This window comes from Meleagris gallopavo, chromosome 24, assembly GCF_000146605.3.
Source record: "Meleagris gallopavo isolate NT-WF06-2002-E0010 breed Aviagen turkey brand Nicholas breeding stock chromosome 24, Turkey_5.1, whole genome shotgun sequence".
NCBI lineage: Eukaryota > Metazoa > Chordata > Aves > Galliformes > Phasianidae > Meleagris > Meleagris gallopavo.
The window spans coordinates 3,005,277-3,019,184 of NC_015034.2; the positions used below are offsets into that span (position 1 = coordinate 3,005,277).

The 13,908-nt window shown below is 56.6% G+C and overlaps 2 protein-coding genes across 5 annotated transcripts; one reads left to right on the forward strand and one right to left on the reverse strand.

Moving 5' to 3' along the window:
- The first annotated feature begins 95 nt into the window (after positions 1–95).
- MXD1 (MAX dimerization protein 1) lies at positions 96–5,389 on the forward strand. Its single transcript, XM_019622686.2, has 5 exons — positions 96–149; positions 942–1,123; positions 1,994–2,108; positions 3,018–3,177; positions 3,261–5,389. Exons 1-5 carry the CDS (start codon positions 96–98, stop codon positions 3,446–3,448), a joined length of 699 nt encoding a protein of 232 aa, XP_019478231.2. The 3' UTR covers positions 3,449–5,389.
- Positions 5,390–6,055: 666 nt separating this feature from the next.
- Positions 6,056–13,866, reverse strand: C24H2orf42 (chromosome 24 C2orf42 homolog). Of its 4 annotated transcripts, none has more exons than XM_019622685.2 (9): positions 13,614–13,866; positions 11,689–12,621; positions 10,531–10,635; positions 10,351–10,434; positions 9,879–9,983; positions 8,682–8,789; positions 7,862–7,962; positions 7,625–7,790; positions 6,056–6,947 (listed from the first exon to the last, which is right to left on the reverse strand). In XM_019622685.2, exons 2-9 carry the CDS (start codon positions 12,512–12,514, stop codon positions 6,733–6,735), a joined length of 1,710 nt encoding a protein of 569 aa, XP_019478230.1. In that variant the 5' UTR covers positions 12,515–12,621; positions 13,614–13,866; the 3' UTR covers positions 6,056–6,732. The 4 variants fall into 4 exon arrangements, with proteins under 4 accessions (XP_019478230.1, XP_010721481.1, XP_010721482.1 ...); XM_010723179.3 differs by having other exon boundaries at positions 11,689–12,518; positions 13,614–13,690; XM_010723180.3 differs by lacking the exon at positions 13,614–13,866 and having other exon boundaries at positions 7,625–7,787; positions 11,689–12,894.
- Between the last annotated feature and the right edge of the window lie 42 nt (positions 13,867–13,908).

Genomic DNA, 13,908 nt, shown 5'->3' on the forward strand with positions numbered 1-13,908 from the left:
GGACTGGAGGAGACGCAGCTGGCTTTGAGGGATCGTGGTTTGCTGGGCTGCCCCATTGTGGGGTGTCTGGCAGAGCTGTGGGCTGTGGGGCACCCATGAGGGCACTGCTGTCACCGCCAGCATTCGTCCTCCCCCAGGACCCCACAGAGGTGCGTGGTGGCCCTGCACCCCCTGCCACCCCTCCACACCCCGGGCAGGGGGTGGGCACACTGGGGACGTCCTCTATTGGGGACTGAAGGTGCAATCAGACGACGTGGCAGACCAGGATGGCGACGCTGGGCTCTTGATTTTGGGCTTTGCTTTGGTTGGTGCGTGGTGCTCGGGTTCCGTTTGGGGGCTCTCAAAGCGGCAGATGAGATTAAGATCCAAACCCTTTGTTGGGGAGGAGCGCTTTTGCCCTGAAATGTCACTCGTGGCAAATCGCTGCCACTCCTCCCGGCTCCTTCCTGCTGTTTGCTCAGGGAGGAGCAGCTCTGCCATCTCACGGGCATGGCACTGCGTCCTGCTCCGGCGCACGTCGCGTGGGGACGGGTGACCTTTGCCAGCTGTGACAGCAGGATGTCCCCATCCTGACCGCAGTCAGTGAGCGCTCCGAGGTTCCTTTCTGGGAAGATGTGGAGCTTCGTTCCTCACTTTAGCGTTGCTCACAAGGAATGGGAGCAGCAGGACTTGTGCTTTGGAGCTGCTCACGTACCTCGGGGATGCGCTGGAGTTGTGCTTGGGGTTGGCGTTAGGATGAGGAGAGCTTCCCCTTCCTGCATGCTGCTGCTGAGCGGTGGTTGGGCCCCTTTGCTTCCTCCTCTCCCTTACAACCACTCATCCAGGGAGTGTGTGTGTGTTGGGTGCTACTGCCTGTGCTGCTGGCATTGCTTTGTGCTCTCCTGTGCTGCTGCTCCCCTTTCCAGCAGCGAGCCCCTTCCCATCCGGACCACCTCAATTAGGTTTCAGTTCCTGGCACTGCCATCTCGCTGGGTACCTCGCCTCTCTGCCACCACATTTATCATCCTGGGTGCAGTGACCCCTCTGCAGGGACCCCTCCTTTCTGCCACCCTCCCCGAGACAAGCATTTCACAAAGTCTTCTTTCTTTTTCAGGTCAACGCACAATGAGATGGAAAAGAACAGGTGAGAATGGGCTGGGATCCACGTGGAATCTCTTTTCCGTTGCACATCAGGGCTGCCCCACACCTATTCCAGAAGCCGTGCTGTGCCCCTAGTGCTGCTTTATGCCCCGGTGTGTGCTGCAGCTCTGTATGCTCAGCCCACCTGGGACAGGCAGCTGGAATTGTTCTGTGGCTTTTTCACGCTCCGGGGGCAGGTTTAAATCACACATCTGCCCCCGGTGAGCTGCTGGGGTGAACCCGAGTGGTTCCTCGTTGGAGAGCTCTGTGTAGGCACTGAGCTGGGTGTGAGCAGCTGTCCCTCTCTGGGGACACCTTTGTGGTAGATTCTCATCCCCAGTGCATGCAGCTGGGCTGGCTGCTCACCTCCCACGTGTGGACAGATCTCCTGCAGGTCGGCGCAGCCCCAGCTGATGGAAAACAACCTCTGCGAGGGCTCAGCTTTGTTTGGGAGTGACCCCAGCAGCACGAGCGTGTGTTTTGTTGGCACTGTCATGCAGGAGGCACTCGGTGCAGGCAAATGCCTGTTTATTTGCGTGCGGAACGAGATAGGCAGGTCGTTGCAACATCCCCATCTGCCTTGAGTGTGTCAGTGGGGTACGGCACAGGCGGTGTTGCAATGGGAACAGAACCGGAATATTGGGGCTGGGGAGCTGAGCACGGGGCATCCTGCGCTGCCATCCGTGCAGGTGGGAGCATGGAGTGCTGCAAATCGTTTGATTCTGACCCAAAAGAAGCTCGAGGGGCGTGCTGGGTTTGCTGCCCCGTGCTGGGTGTAGCAGGAGCAGTTTTGTTTTGCTGTTCCTCCACTGATGTGGAGGTCAATGCCATGTGATGTTGGGGTATGCTGAGCACTCTGATGGTTTTCTTGCAGGCGTGCCCACCTGCGGCTGTGTTTGGAGAAGCTGAAGGTGCTGGTGCCACTCGGCCCCGAATCCAGCAAGCACACCACGCTGAGTTTACTCATGAAAGCCAAATTGCACATCAAGGTGAGTCTGCTGGCACCAAAAGTCCCTGGAGAGCAGAGGGCTTGGAGAAAGCTGCTCGTGCGGAGCATCCCCAAAGCCCTCAGCCTTGCTCCTACTTGATGGGCACTGTGTGGCTTCCTGGTGTGTTGACTGCTTTATGGTTTTGCTCTTTACACTGTGACTCTCACCAAGCACATTTGGTTTTATGAGGCAGCAGATAACCATGGCAGCATGGTGGGACACCAGTGCCTTATCAAAGCCTGGAAATAGAAAAAAGAAATAGAAAAAAGCACTGCACAGAAACTGTTTGGAGGAGGGAGCGTTGTTGGCGTGCAGCTCTGTCTGCCATGGGGTTGCATCAGCAGCAGTCTGGCTCTGAAGGGGGCAGGGAGACCTGGGCAGCCTGATGTGGTGGGTGGTGGGCAGCCCATGGCATGGGTAGGGGCTAGAGGGGCTTGGAAGTCCCTTCCAAACCAACCATGGTGTGAGGCCATGACTCTGATCTTTAAGGTCCCTTCCAACCCAACCACTCTATGGTTCCATGATTCCGTGACCTTTAAGAACCCTTCCAACCTGACCGTGCTGTGATGCTGTGATTCTGTGACCTTTCAGGTCCCTTCCAACCCAGCCATTATATGGTTCCACGGTTCTGTGACCTTTAAGGACCCTTACAACCCAACCCTGGTGTGATTTCACGATTCCATGACATTAAGAACACTTCCAACTCAACCATTTTATAATTTTAAGGTTCTGTGACCTTTAAGAACCCTTCCAACCCAAGCATTCTGTAATTCTATAGTTCTATGACCTTTAAGAACTCTTCCAACCCAACCATACTGTGATTCCACACTCTTCCAACCCAACCATGCCATGATTCCACGATTCTGTGACCTTTGAGGTCTTTTCCAACCCATTTCTCCCCCTCTGCAGAAGCTCGAGGACTACGACAGGAGAGCCCTCCACCAGATCGAGCAGCTGCAGCGCGAGCAGAGGCACCTGAAGAGGCAGCTGGAGAAGCTGGGCAGTGAGAGGATCCGCACCGACAGCGTCGGCTCCGCCGTGTCCTCGGAGCACTCCGACTCGGACAGAGGTGAGACCCACACGTCTACAGTGTGGGCAGTGTTTGGAGGCCCCACTGAGCTCCTTGTGATGCTGTTTGCTTTCTGCTTGCAGAAGAGATCGACGTGGACGTGGAGAGCACCGACTCCCTGCCCGCAGACCTCGACTGGAGCAGCAGCAGCCCCAGCGACTCGGATGAGCGCGGCAGCCTGCAGAGCGTGTGCAGCGACGAGGGCTACGCCAGCTCGGGCGTGCGGAGGGCGAAGGTGCAGAGCGCTCACAAGCTGTGCCCCACTCTCTAAGGCTCAGACCCCGCAGCTCTTCCACCCACCACTCTTCCCTGGTTGGTAGCGAACCAGACCGTCCCGCAGTTCCCTTGTGCCGCTGACACGAAGTCTGCTTTGCCCCAGTCCCAAGCAGGGCTGTGGGTGCTGAGCTTCTCCCTGGCAGCCCATCGTGCCCACTCGCTTCTCGCCCCGTCGGGAAGCTCATCTCAGCGAGACCAAACATTCCAGCCCCATTTTGGTGCGCCCAGGAATATCGCAGCGGTAACAGCAATGCTGGATGAGCTCAGCTTTCCTTTGCCTTGCTGTTACCGCTCGCTATTCCGGATCTTTGTAGTGTTTGCCCACTAACAATCAGCACCAGGGCCCAAATATGCATTGTGTGGGTGAGACCCAGCCTTGTTGGTAGCTTGGAGCAGGGAGAAAGCAGAGGGAGGTCTGCAACGGAGCGTCAGTCGGTGGCCTTCCCTCCACCGACTCTAAAAATTCAGGGTAGCAATGGACCCCTCCTGCAAAGCAAAAGGCTCTGCTCCTCCCGGCAGCCTCGGGATGGACATCTCCAGCTCTGGAAGTTCCTGGAATGCCTCAAAACCAAATGGTGCTGTCCTCGCGCTGTGCCCTCCCGCGTTACGGCCGCGTGTCTTAGGACGGCCTTGGCGCTTCTTGTCTCTGGGACAATTTTCTTTCTACCTCGGAGAGATGAACAAAGATTATCTCCATCCCTTTAGCACAAAAACAAACAAACGAGATGCCTCATTGTTTTATAGAAGCGCTGCTTGGTCCCATCGCATCCGTCGCGCGCGATTTAGCAATAAGTGGCGGCGCTCCGAGCGGCGCTGCTGTGTGAAGCACTTGCCCGGCCCTCGGGTTGTGTTTGGGCGCTCTCCATGCTGAGGATTTGGGTTTCCACCAGAGAAAGCCACAACCAGACGCCAAAAGAAAAGGCCAACCCTTTACCCCTGGCCCCAAGGCTATGGTTTCCAGCCGTGCCGATGCGTCGAAGCCAACTCAAGCACGTGTACGTAGAAGTGTGGTCTACAGACAGTATTTCTTCATTTTCTTTGACGTGAACGGAGTTACGACTTCGTGCTTTACAAGATGTTCTGGGATCGTTGTAAGCAGAGTCCTCCGATGGAGATGCAGAGGTTTCTTTGAGGGTTTTCCTACTCCATCTCTCATACTCAACGTTGGACGCTTTGGTGATGGGGATGGAACATCCTTGTGGGGCTCAGAAGCCATTCCGACTCTTTGAGAACAGTCTTTGGAGGTATTTAATGCCAGGTTGAACGGGGCCTTGGGCAACCTTATCTACTGTGTGATTGAGCAGTGGGCAGCCCTGGGTTGGAACTTAACGGTCCTTGAGGTCTCTTTGAACCCAAGCCATGCTGTGATTCTATGAAAACTCGTGGAAACCCACCCGAAGAAAACAAAAAACATGGAAACCCACAGAAACCCACCCCAAGAAAGCAAAAACCCATGGAAACCACCTCAGGAAGACAAAAACCCATGGAAACCCACCCCAAGAAGACAAAAACCCATGGGCAAAGCTGAATATCTGCACTTGGAGGTGCGCTGCTCTGACGCATGATGGCTCGAGCCCCTCTCCAGCCCCTTTCTTGTGAGCACTGCCAAAATCCCAGTTCCAACCCTGGCACTCCAAGGCACTCCAAGGGGAAACAGGAGGAAACGTGCACTTCGTTCTCCACTTAGTTATACCGAGTGTTAAGGTTTAGGCTCTAATTGTTATTTTTTGTGTTGTGCCTTTTTGGGTTGACCGCGTTCTTTTGGTGAAACACCGCGTGTTGGTTTTGGTTCTGGTTTTTTGTTATTATTTTTTTTCTTTCCCCTTTTCATTCTCTTTTTGTCCCAGTATGAAGCAGTACTCCTCTGACCTTTGCACTGTTTGGACGTGCTCCTCTCCAACACACCAGCATCGGAAAAAAAAACACAAACAAAAAAGCCCCAACAAACTCAAACCTTTGGCAAACGATGCACTGCTGTCGGATGGGCACGAAGGTCGAACCTAAAACCATGGGCTTTTCCCTCAAAACTCCAGGCGAGCTTGGGGCAGCATCCTGGGGCCGCCAGCCTTTCCTCGAATTCACGGATCCACCAGCATTACTCAGAGATAAGCTGCAGCAATGAGATTTTTTGTAGATTGTTGGAAAAAAGGGGGGAAGCGAGGAGCACCCCTGCGTTTACACAGACGTGCGAGTCCAAACTGCGCTGCTTGGGGATGAGGAAGCCCCCAGCCCTGGGCGCTGGTCCCCATCCCATCCCCAACCCTCTATCTGGGGCAGAACAAAGCCAGCAGCAGAGCCTTCTCCACCCCCTCCTCAGGAGCCTTCCCCACCTCAGTGGCTTTTGATGCATTTTCATTGCCCTCCCCGTTTATTTTATTCTTTTTCCCTCTTTTTCCTTCCAATTTGCCCCCAAGACCCAAACCCCACTCCTTGGCTTTTTAGCATCACTTTTGAGTTCTGGCATCTTCTGAGCGATAGACACGGAGTGAAAGGGGAGCAGCAGATGGGAGGATGCAAGATTTCCTTTCCAGGCGTTCAATTCCCGTTGTACAGAGCACGTCACTATGAATCCTGTGTCAAGACCATATAATGGTGCTTCATATTTTTTTTTTCTTACAAGTTAGCACACGCGTTTTTTTTTAGAGAGTACGTGTTTTAGACAGACCTGGCCGTGTGTATGTATACTTCTGTATTGTTGGATTGTTAGAAAATAAATTATTTCAGTACGAATGTCCGTGTGCTGCTGTCAGGAAGAGGGGTGGGATGCGGTGGGGCGGTGCTGGAGTTGGGGTCCTGCAGGAGTTGGGGTCCTGGGCTGCTCTCTCCCCCCAAGTCCAGGTGCAGCTCATCAACCTGAGGGAGGGAACGAGCCCCGCAATGCCATCCTCCATCCATGGGGAAGACGCAGCTGGGTTCTGCTGGAGGATGCCAGCAAGGAGAGGCTGAAGTTCAGGTAAATGCTGGCAGTGGTCCCCCGGAGGTGGCAGGACCCCCATCCCTGCTCCCTGCTCCCCCCAGGTCCTTGCTCTGCACTGATTTCCCCCTCCCCCAGCTCTGGGCTGAAGCTGGGGCTTCCCTGGCTGTGAGTGTGCTCTGCAGCAGGGGTGCAGCCCCCTTGCCCTTCCCAGCTTGCTTTCCTGGGTGCAGAGAGGAGCAGCCTGCACCTGGTAAGCAGCGCTTTTTATTTTTCCAGGTGCGGCAGCAGCTTTGTGCTTGGTTTCTTTCTCTCTTTCTGGCTGACGTGGCCGTGGTGGCAGTTCTGGAGTGCAGCCCTGGAGCTCAGGGGAAGGTGATGGTGGTGAGTGGAGCGAGTTCCAGGGTGGGCTCCAGTGCTTGTGGCTGTTGGGTGGAGAAGGAGGTGGGGGGCTGACGGCCACCCTGGTGCCCGTACTCAAATTTGATGCGCAGCTCTCCGATGTGGGAGTGAGGTAGGATGTTGGGGATCCACTCAATGATGAACGGGGTGGGCTCCTTCTGGGTGGGAGAGGTGTTTCCTACAGGGCAGTGGGGGAGAAGAGTGTGAGTGGGGGGTCCTGGGCCTTACCCCGGTGGTGGGGTGGGTGTTCTTTGGGCTGTTAGTGCAGGGGTTGTGTTTCTGGGGCGTGTGTGTGTGTGTGTAATGGGCAGCTGGACTTGTGAAGGTGAACCTGGGGTCTGGGAAAACATGCAGTTCTGTGGCTGCTTTTCGTGGGAGGGGGGTGGAGATGGTGACAGAACTCATCTCAGAGACGATGGGGGGGTGGGTTCATCAGTGCCTCTGTAGTTGAGCGGAGGGGGAAGGCCACCTCCTGGGGGGCACCGCCTCTGGGTGCAGGTCTGGGGGAAGCCCCTTATGGGGACAGCTCCCCCTGCATGAGGGTGTGAGGGGGAGACCCCCGGCTATGGCAGGACCCCTTTGTGTGGGGTTGTGAAGGGGAGAACCCCTCCTGGAGAAGGCGTCTGTCTCCTGGGTGGGGTCTGGAGGCATTCCTTAGTGCTTGGGGGGCTCCGTGGTGGTGGTGCTGCTTGGTGGAGCCCCACGGCCCCAGGCAGGGAGGTGCACATCCAGCCGGTATCTTCCTCCAACATTTGTGCAGAGATCTCATGGCGGTGCTGCAGGGGCTGCCCTGGCAGTGTAGGGGGAGGAATCCCCCCTAGGTGGGCTGAGAGGAGAATTCCCTCCCTCGCTTACCCACTTTGAGGAAGGTCTTGAGCTCCAGCGGGCGGATGGCCGGCTGCTTCTCCAGGCGCCCGTACGTCTCGGCGATGCTCTCCACCTCCACCTTGGGGCACTTGAAGAGCTCATAGGTGCCATCCCGGTTCTGGATGAAGCTTCGTGTGATTTCCAGTGGCAGCTGCTGGGAAGCACCGGGGTGAAGGGCTCGGTAATGCGTGGGCAGCACAGGGTGGGGTGTGAGTTCCCCCTTACCTCGGGCGTATCGAAGATCTGCTTGACCTGCAGGATGTTGGTGATGTGCCACGTGTATTTGGAGAAGGTCCCCAGGGGGAGGGCATCTTTGCGGACAAATGCTACGGGGAAGGAAAGTGCAGTTAAGGGGGGGGGAAGGAGTGAGGCTGGTGATGCAACTTGACTTTTCCTCACTTCTTTTTTCCTTCTGGGCTGCAGTGAGGACGCTTTGCCTTGGCTGGGAGGCGAGCCCTCAGTCTGCTGCTTTGCACTGTGCTCTGGACTCTCCTCCTGGTCTCAGTTAAGAGCACAATAATGAAGTAAAGCTGGTTTGGCACTTGGGAACTGCTCAGTGTCTGTGGGCTCTTTATACTCAGCTGGGGGCCCAGTGGTGCTCCTGAAGTCGGAACGCTGCAGGTAACTGTGCTGAGAGCTCTGCATGGCTGCTCAAGCATTGTCTTATATTAGTGTGAAGTGTAAAGCAGCAGAGAGAAACATTTAAGATCAAGTGCTCTGCGGTCCATTTGGCTCAAAAGCAGCAGCAGAACTGAGCAGAAGCTGCAGGGAAGACACTGTTTGCTCTGAGTCTCTGCTGCCTTTATTCTTCCAGCTCTAACACCAGTCAAACTGTCACACAGCTGCTGCCACTGGCCAAGTGCTGAGCCCGCAGCCGGGCTGCACTAAGGCTGGAGATGTTGCAGCCCCACTGGGAGCACAGGCTGTGGCTCTGTTTAGCAGAGCCTTGTGCCCCTAAGGCTGCTAGAAACAAGGGGGGGTGTCAGCTTCCTGCTGGCTTTTCCTTGCCTTAAGTGGGATGCAGAGTGCTTGCAGTTTTTCTTACCTGTAGTGGAGTTGGGCAATCTCTTCTTTGTACTCCCACTGGAAATCCTCTGCTGCAGTGCATCAAAGAACGCCTGTGGGATGTGGAACACCAAGGGCTCGGGCTTGCCTGCATGGTCACAGAGAGGGCAGGGCTTAGGGCAAGAGAGGCACTGCTGCTTGCAGGCAAATGAAAGGTTGGAAAGAAGTACGTGTTCAGGTGGAGACCAGCATCTGGCTGGAACAGCAGTGCTGGCGTTCCACTGCCAGTGATGTGTTTTACATTTACTTGTGTTGTGGTTGGTGCCCTGCCCTCTTGGCCCAGCTGTGGGCAATGCTGGGCACAGCCTGGTGCTGTCAGCTTCATGCCCTCCACCAGCTCCACCTCTGGGCACCACCTCCCCAGGCTGAGCAGCCCTGGCTCTCTCTGCCAGCTGCTGCCATCCCTCCTCCCCCCTTGGGGGGCTCTGTTTTGTCAGGAGGAGCACCGCAGGACAGCAGAAAGGTGCTTTCAGTGGGTGAGCAGCTCACTGGAGGCCAAGGGCATCACTGAACTCCTATGCCTGACACCTCAGAGACATCTGCCAGAGAACAGAGTGTGTCCTCACTGACAAACTGACATTGCTCTCACAGGGTTTGGAAAGAGACCCCCTAGATGTGTTTGTCCTCTTCAGGAGGGCCCAGCTGGATCTGTGCACAGGCCAGGCATGCACAGCTTGCAGCAGCTGAGAGCCTTATGCAGTACAGCCCCACTTCGAGGATTTTCACAGCTCTGCTGTGCTCTGTGCCCTGCAGGAACCTGCCTGCCACAGGGGATGCAGAAACAACCATCACCCATAGCTGCCTGTGCACAACACTGTGCAGAGCTCTGCCCTGAGGGCACGTGGGGGACAGCAGCATGCTCCAGACTGGTGAGGGAGCATTTCTCAGATGCCACGTGAGGCACCTCACCTTACCTTACCTTACGTCACCTCTTCTGCCTGGCTCTGGGCAGGTTCTTCAAGAATAAATAACCTCTAAGGGAGTTTCTCCCTTCCCTCAGCAATAAACACCAGGCTTTTGTGAAGCTAACACCACATTTGGGGAACAAATCAAAGCCAACGGGTAAAAATAACATTTGCTCTGAGCTGAGCAAAGCAGGTGCCTCCCTTTGGGCTAACTTATTTCACAGTCAGGAGCTGGAAGGAGGCTCCCACTGTGCTCCCAAAGCCCAGCTTACCCTCAAACTGGTAATGCATGGTCTGATGGATGCGCTCAGTGACGCTGACCAGCCAGTCTTGGAAAGACAGGGTAACTTGTGACTCGTCCAAAAGTTGGTTACAACCTGTGAGGCAAAGGAGAGGGACATCAGCTCCAGCTGTCTGGATTTGGGTTTGTCACCCAAAGGATTTTGCAGTGCCATACTGGCTCTTCTCTCCCTGAGTATCCAGCACACACCTGTGAATGCTCAGAGATAACAGTTAGGACACAAATGCCAAGGAGAATCTCTTGAGGAGGATGCTGCTATGGCAGTTTGCATCTCCTTTCCCTGCAGCACAGAGCCAGGTGGGCAGCCAGAGCCCCGACGTTCTTTCTCAGCAAGTATTCATCCCTAAAAAACCCAGCTTAGCCCCATTTCCATCTGGGATGGATAGCTCTGGACATCACCACCACCAGTACCAAAAAACCCAGAGTGTGGAGCCGAGCCCTACCTTGCCTCTTCAGCGAGGCAGCAACCGTGGGCTTCTTCAGGCTGCTTCTCCTTAGGCCAGCCGTGTCCTGAGCCAGGAGAGGCCCTGGGGAAAGGAGGGCAGTTGGGGCACACGCTGTGCTGACACCACAGCCCACACAATGGGCCTCAGATGCCCATCCCTGCTGACCGCAGCACTCACCGGCCGTTAAGTCCTTTTTCCTCTTCTTGGCCTTGGCAGCCTCGCCAGCCTGCAGGGTGGACTCAGGGCCACACACCAACTGAGGGACGGCGACCCCCTTCACACCTAGGAGGAACAGCTGTCAGTATTAACAGCACCTCTGCCTCACCTCGCCAAGCGCTGCCCTGCTGGGGGGACTTGCATCCACCCCGCGCTCCATAACCGCTCCGTCTGAATGGATCTGGCAGGACTGATCCACACAGACAGAGGCACTGGGGAAGAAAAACAAGAGCCTTGAGCCAAATATTTGGGGTTTGGCTTGTTTTCAGCTTCACCTGGCAGGCAGGGAGTGCTCTCCAAAGCACCGAGCAGCAAACGTGCCGATTGCTGCACGTGGACTTCCCACATCCTGAGTTGCTGCCTGCAAAAACCACACAGAAAACCAGAACCAAAACCAGGGGAAAAGCCCAGAGGGGAAAGGCGAGGCTGCAGAGACAGCCAGCTCTCCTGGGGTGGAAAGAGAGCTGGGGAATGGGGAGGGATCACTGCTGGGGCTCCTGGGCACTGACTGTGTTCTGCTCCCAGCTCGGGGCCCACTGGGCAGCGCGTTGTCCCCAGGGGGACTGAAGGGAACAATGCTGCACTATTGAGCCTAGCAGCACTGGGATGGGGAGTGGTTTTAATTAGCTCAGGTTAATTCAGCCAGAGCAGTCTGTCTTAGGGAGCATTCCAGATGCTTTCAGGTGCCTCAGTGGGACTAGCTGGGTGCAGCCTTCGGGCTGCAGAGCGCACAAACCCAGTGACTTCTGCCCCATGTGGATTTCACAACACCTTCAGCTTCACTGCTCTTGCCCAAAAGGAAGAAGACACCCAGTTCCCATCCCAGAAGAGGAAGCTCCACTTGCTAAAGCGTCGATTACAGCAAAGCAAAGGGGACCTGTCCCTCAGGGCAGCCCCCTGCTCTCACGCCTGCACAGGCATCTCACAGCCTGTGAGTGCTTCCTGGTGGGGGGGAGCAGGCAATGAAGCCCCAACCGACAAAGCGCCCACGGGGAGCAGGAGTGAAGGCTGCCCTCAGGCCAGCACTGACTGTGGTGTGAGCAGGAGCAATAGGGTGGCCTGCTCCCCTTGGCTCCCCGTTTATTCCCCTCTCAAAATCCCCGAATCAGCCTCAGATACCGCTTGAGTCATAGGTGAGGAAGTCGGCAAATTCCTGGGCCAGGCTCTCATCGCTGGCAAAGGCACAGATGCAGGCGAAGAAGTGAATGCACCTCTGTGCTGCTGCCTCCTCCTTGGCCGAAGCGGCCTTGCCAGGCTTCAGGGTCTGGCAGGAGCAGAAGAACCTGTGCTCCGCCAGCGTCTTCGTGCTCATCTTCTGGGCGAAGGAGGCGTGCAGGTAGCCCAGGCTGTGCTTTTGGCTGGCCTTACACTTCACCACCAGGACGCTTTTGGTGATCCTCTGCACCAGCGGCCCCGTGGGCTCCGTGGCCAGCTGCCAAATAGTCTGTTTCGTTTCAGGCGAGGCCTGCATGGAGTTGAGCACCGAGCTTTTCAGGGTCAGCGGGGTGGCCTCGGTCTGACAGTTCAAGGCCAGTTTGACGTGCTGGCATTGATTCTCCACCACACCCTGCGTGGCTGCCTTCAGGCACGCCGGGACGTAGCAGCGGCCGGAGCTGAGCTGCGTGATGATGGTCCCATCCACCGTCTGGATGGCCGTTTCTGAAACACCCAGCTCGACAAAGCAGCGATAATCCGGGCCCCGGTCCCGCTGGCGCACCGAGTAGAGCTGCAGGTCGGAGCCAGTGATGATCTTAACAGCATCGACCCCGGGCTGTTTGCGTGAGCCGTAGCGGAAGACGGTGCCGCAGTTCTTGTTCTTGCAGCTCAGCCCACGGGTGCCATTATAAGTGCCACAGCGGGGACATTTCCTGATGCCTCTCAGCGTGGCCTTGCCCAGGTCGGACAGGAAGGAGGGCACTTTGGTTCTCACTGATGTGGGCTCCATCTTCCTGGAAGGGCAGAGATGGGGAGGTGAGCAGAGGGGGAAGCACAGCTTGGTTGTGGTGACACCTACAGGTCTCCCATGCAGCAGGAATGGAGGCCTTAGAGCTCCTGAGATGAGAGGAACAGAAGAGGGAAGGTGACTGATTGCCACAACTACGGGAAGTCAGCACTTCCCCACCTTGCACATATGCAGGCTGCATGGGATGCATAGGATAAAAGTGATGCAAAGCTTTTGGGTGCCTGCACACATGTATGTGATGGATGCATCGTCCCACATCCCCACTGCCTGCATTGCTGCCAAGCTTCTTGGTGTTCATAGAGCCAGTAGAATGGGCTAGCTTGAAAAGGACCGCAATGACCATCAGTTCCAACCCCTGCTATGTGCAGAGTCGCCAACCACCAGTCCAGGCTGCCCAGAGGCACATCCAGCCTGGCCTTGAATGCCTGCAGGGATGGGGCATCCACAGCCTCCTTGGGCAACACTACAAGAAAGGGAGCTGTTGGAGAGGGTCCAGAGGAGCCACAGAGATGAGCAGGGGGCTGCAGCACCTCCCTACAAAGACAGGCTGAGGGAGCTGGGCTTGTTCAGCATGGAGAAAAGAAGGCTGTGGGGTGACCTCAGTGCAGCCTGCAGGACCTAAAGGGAGCCTACAGACAGGAGGGGAATCAACCCTTTGAAAAGGGAGAAACAGCAGGACAAGGGAAATGGTTTGAAGTTGAGGGAGGGCAGATTTCAGTTGGATGTCAGGGGGAAGTTGTTTGCTATGAGAGCGGTGAGGTGCTGGAACAGCTGCCCAGAGAGGCTGTGGATCCCCGTCCATCCCTGGAGGTGTTCAAGGCCAGGTTGATGGGGCCCAGGGCAGCCTGGGCTGGTATTAAATGTGGAGGTTGGTGGCCCTGCGTGTGGCAGGGGGTTGGAGATCTGTGATCCTCGAGGTCCCTTCAAACCCAGCCGTTCTGTGATTCTGTGATTCTGTGATCTGTTCCAGTGCCTCACCACCCTCTGTGTGAAAACCTCCTCCTCACATCCACCCTAAACCCGCCCTGTCTCACTTTAAAACCACTCCCCCCGCCCCGAGGGGCTCCTGACAGAACAGCACCATAAGAGCCGAGGGAACTCCGGTGCTCACGGAACCGCAGAGGTCCATCGGTCCATTCCGCCCCGATGTCTGACAGCCCCGTGCCCCCCCGCCCCTCCCTGACGCAGCTCCGGGCGGTTCGGCTGCCGCACGCAGCTTCGGTGCGGTGTGACGAAGGGGAGGAGGAGCTGCCGCCGGCCGCCCCGCTGCGTGAAGCAGCCCAGAAGCAACCCGTTCCCGCTCCCCTCCTCGCGCCCCGGCCCGCTCCCCTCAGCCCATCGCCGCGTGACGTCACCGCAGCGGCGTCGCCGTGACG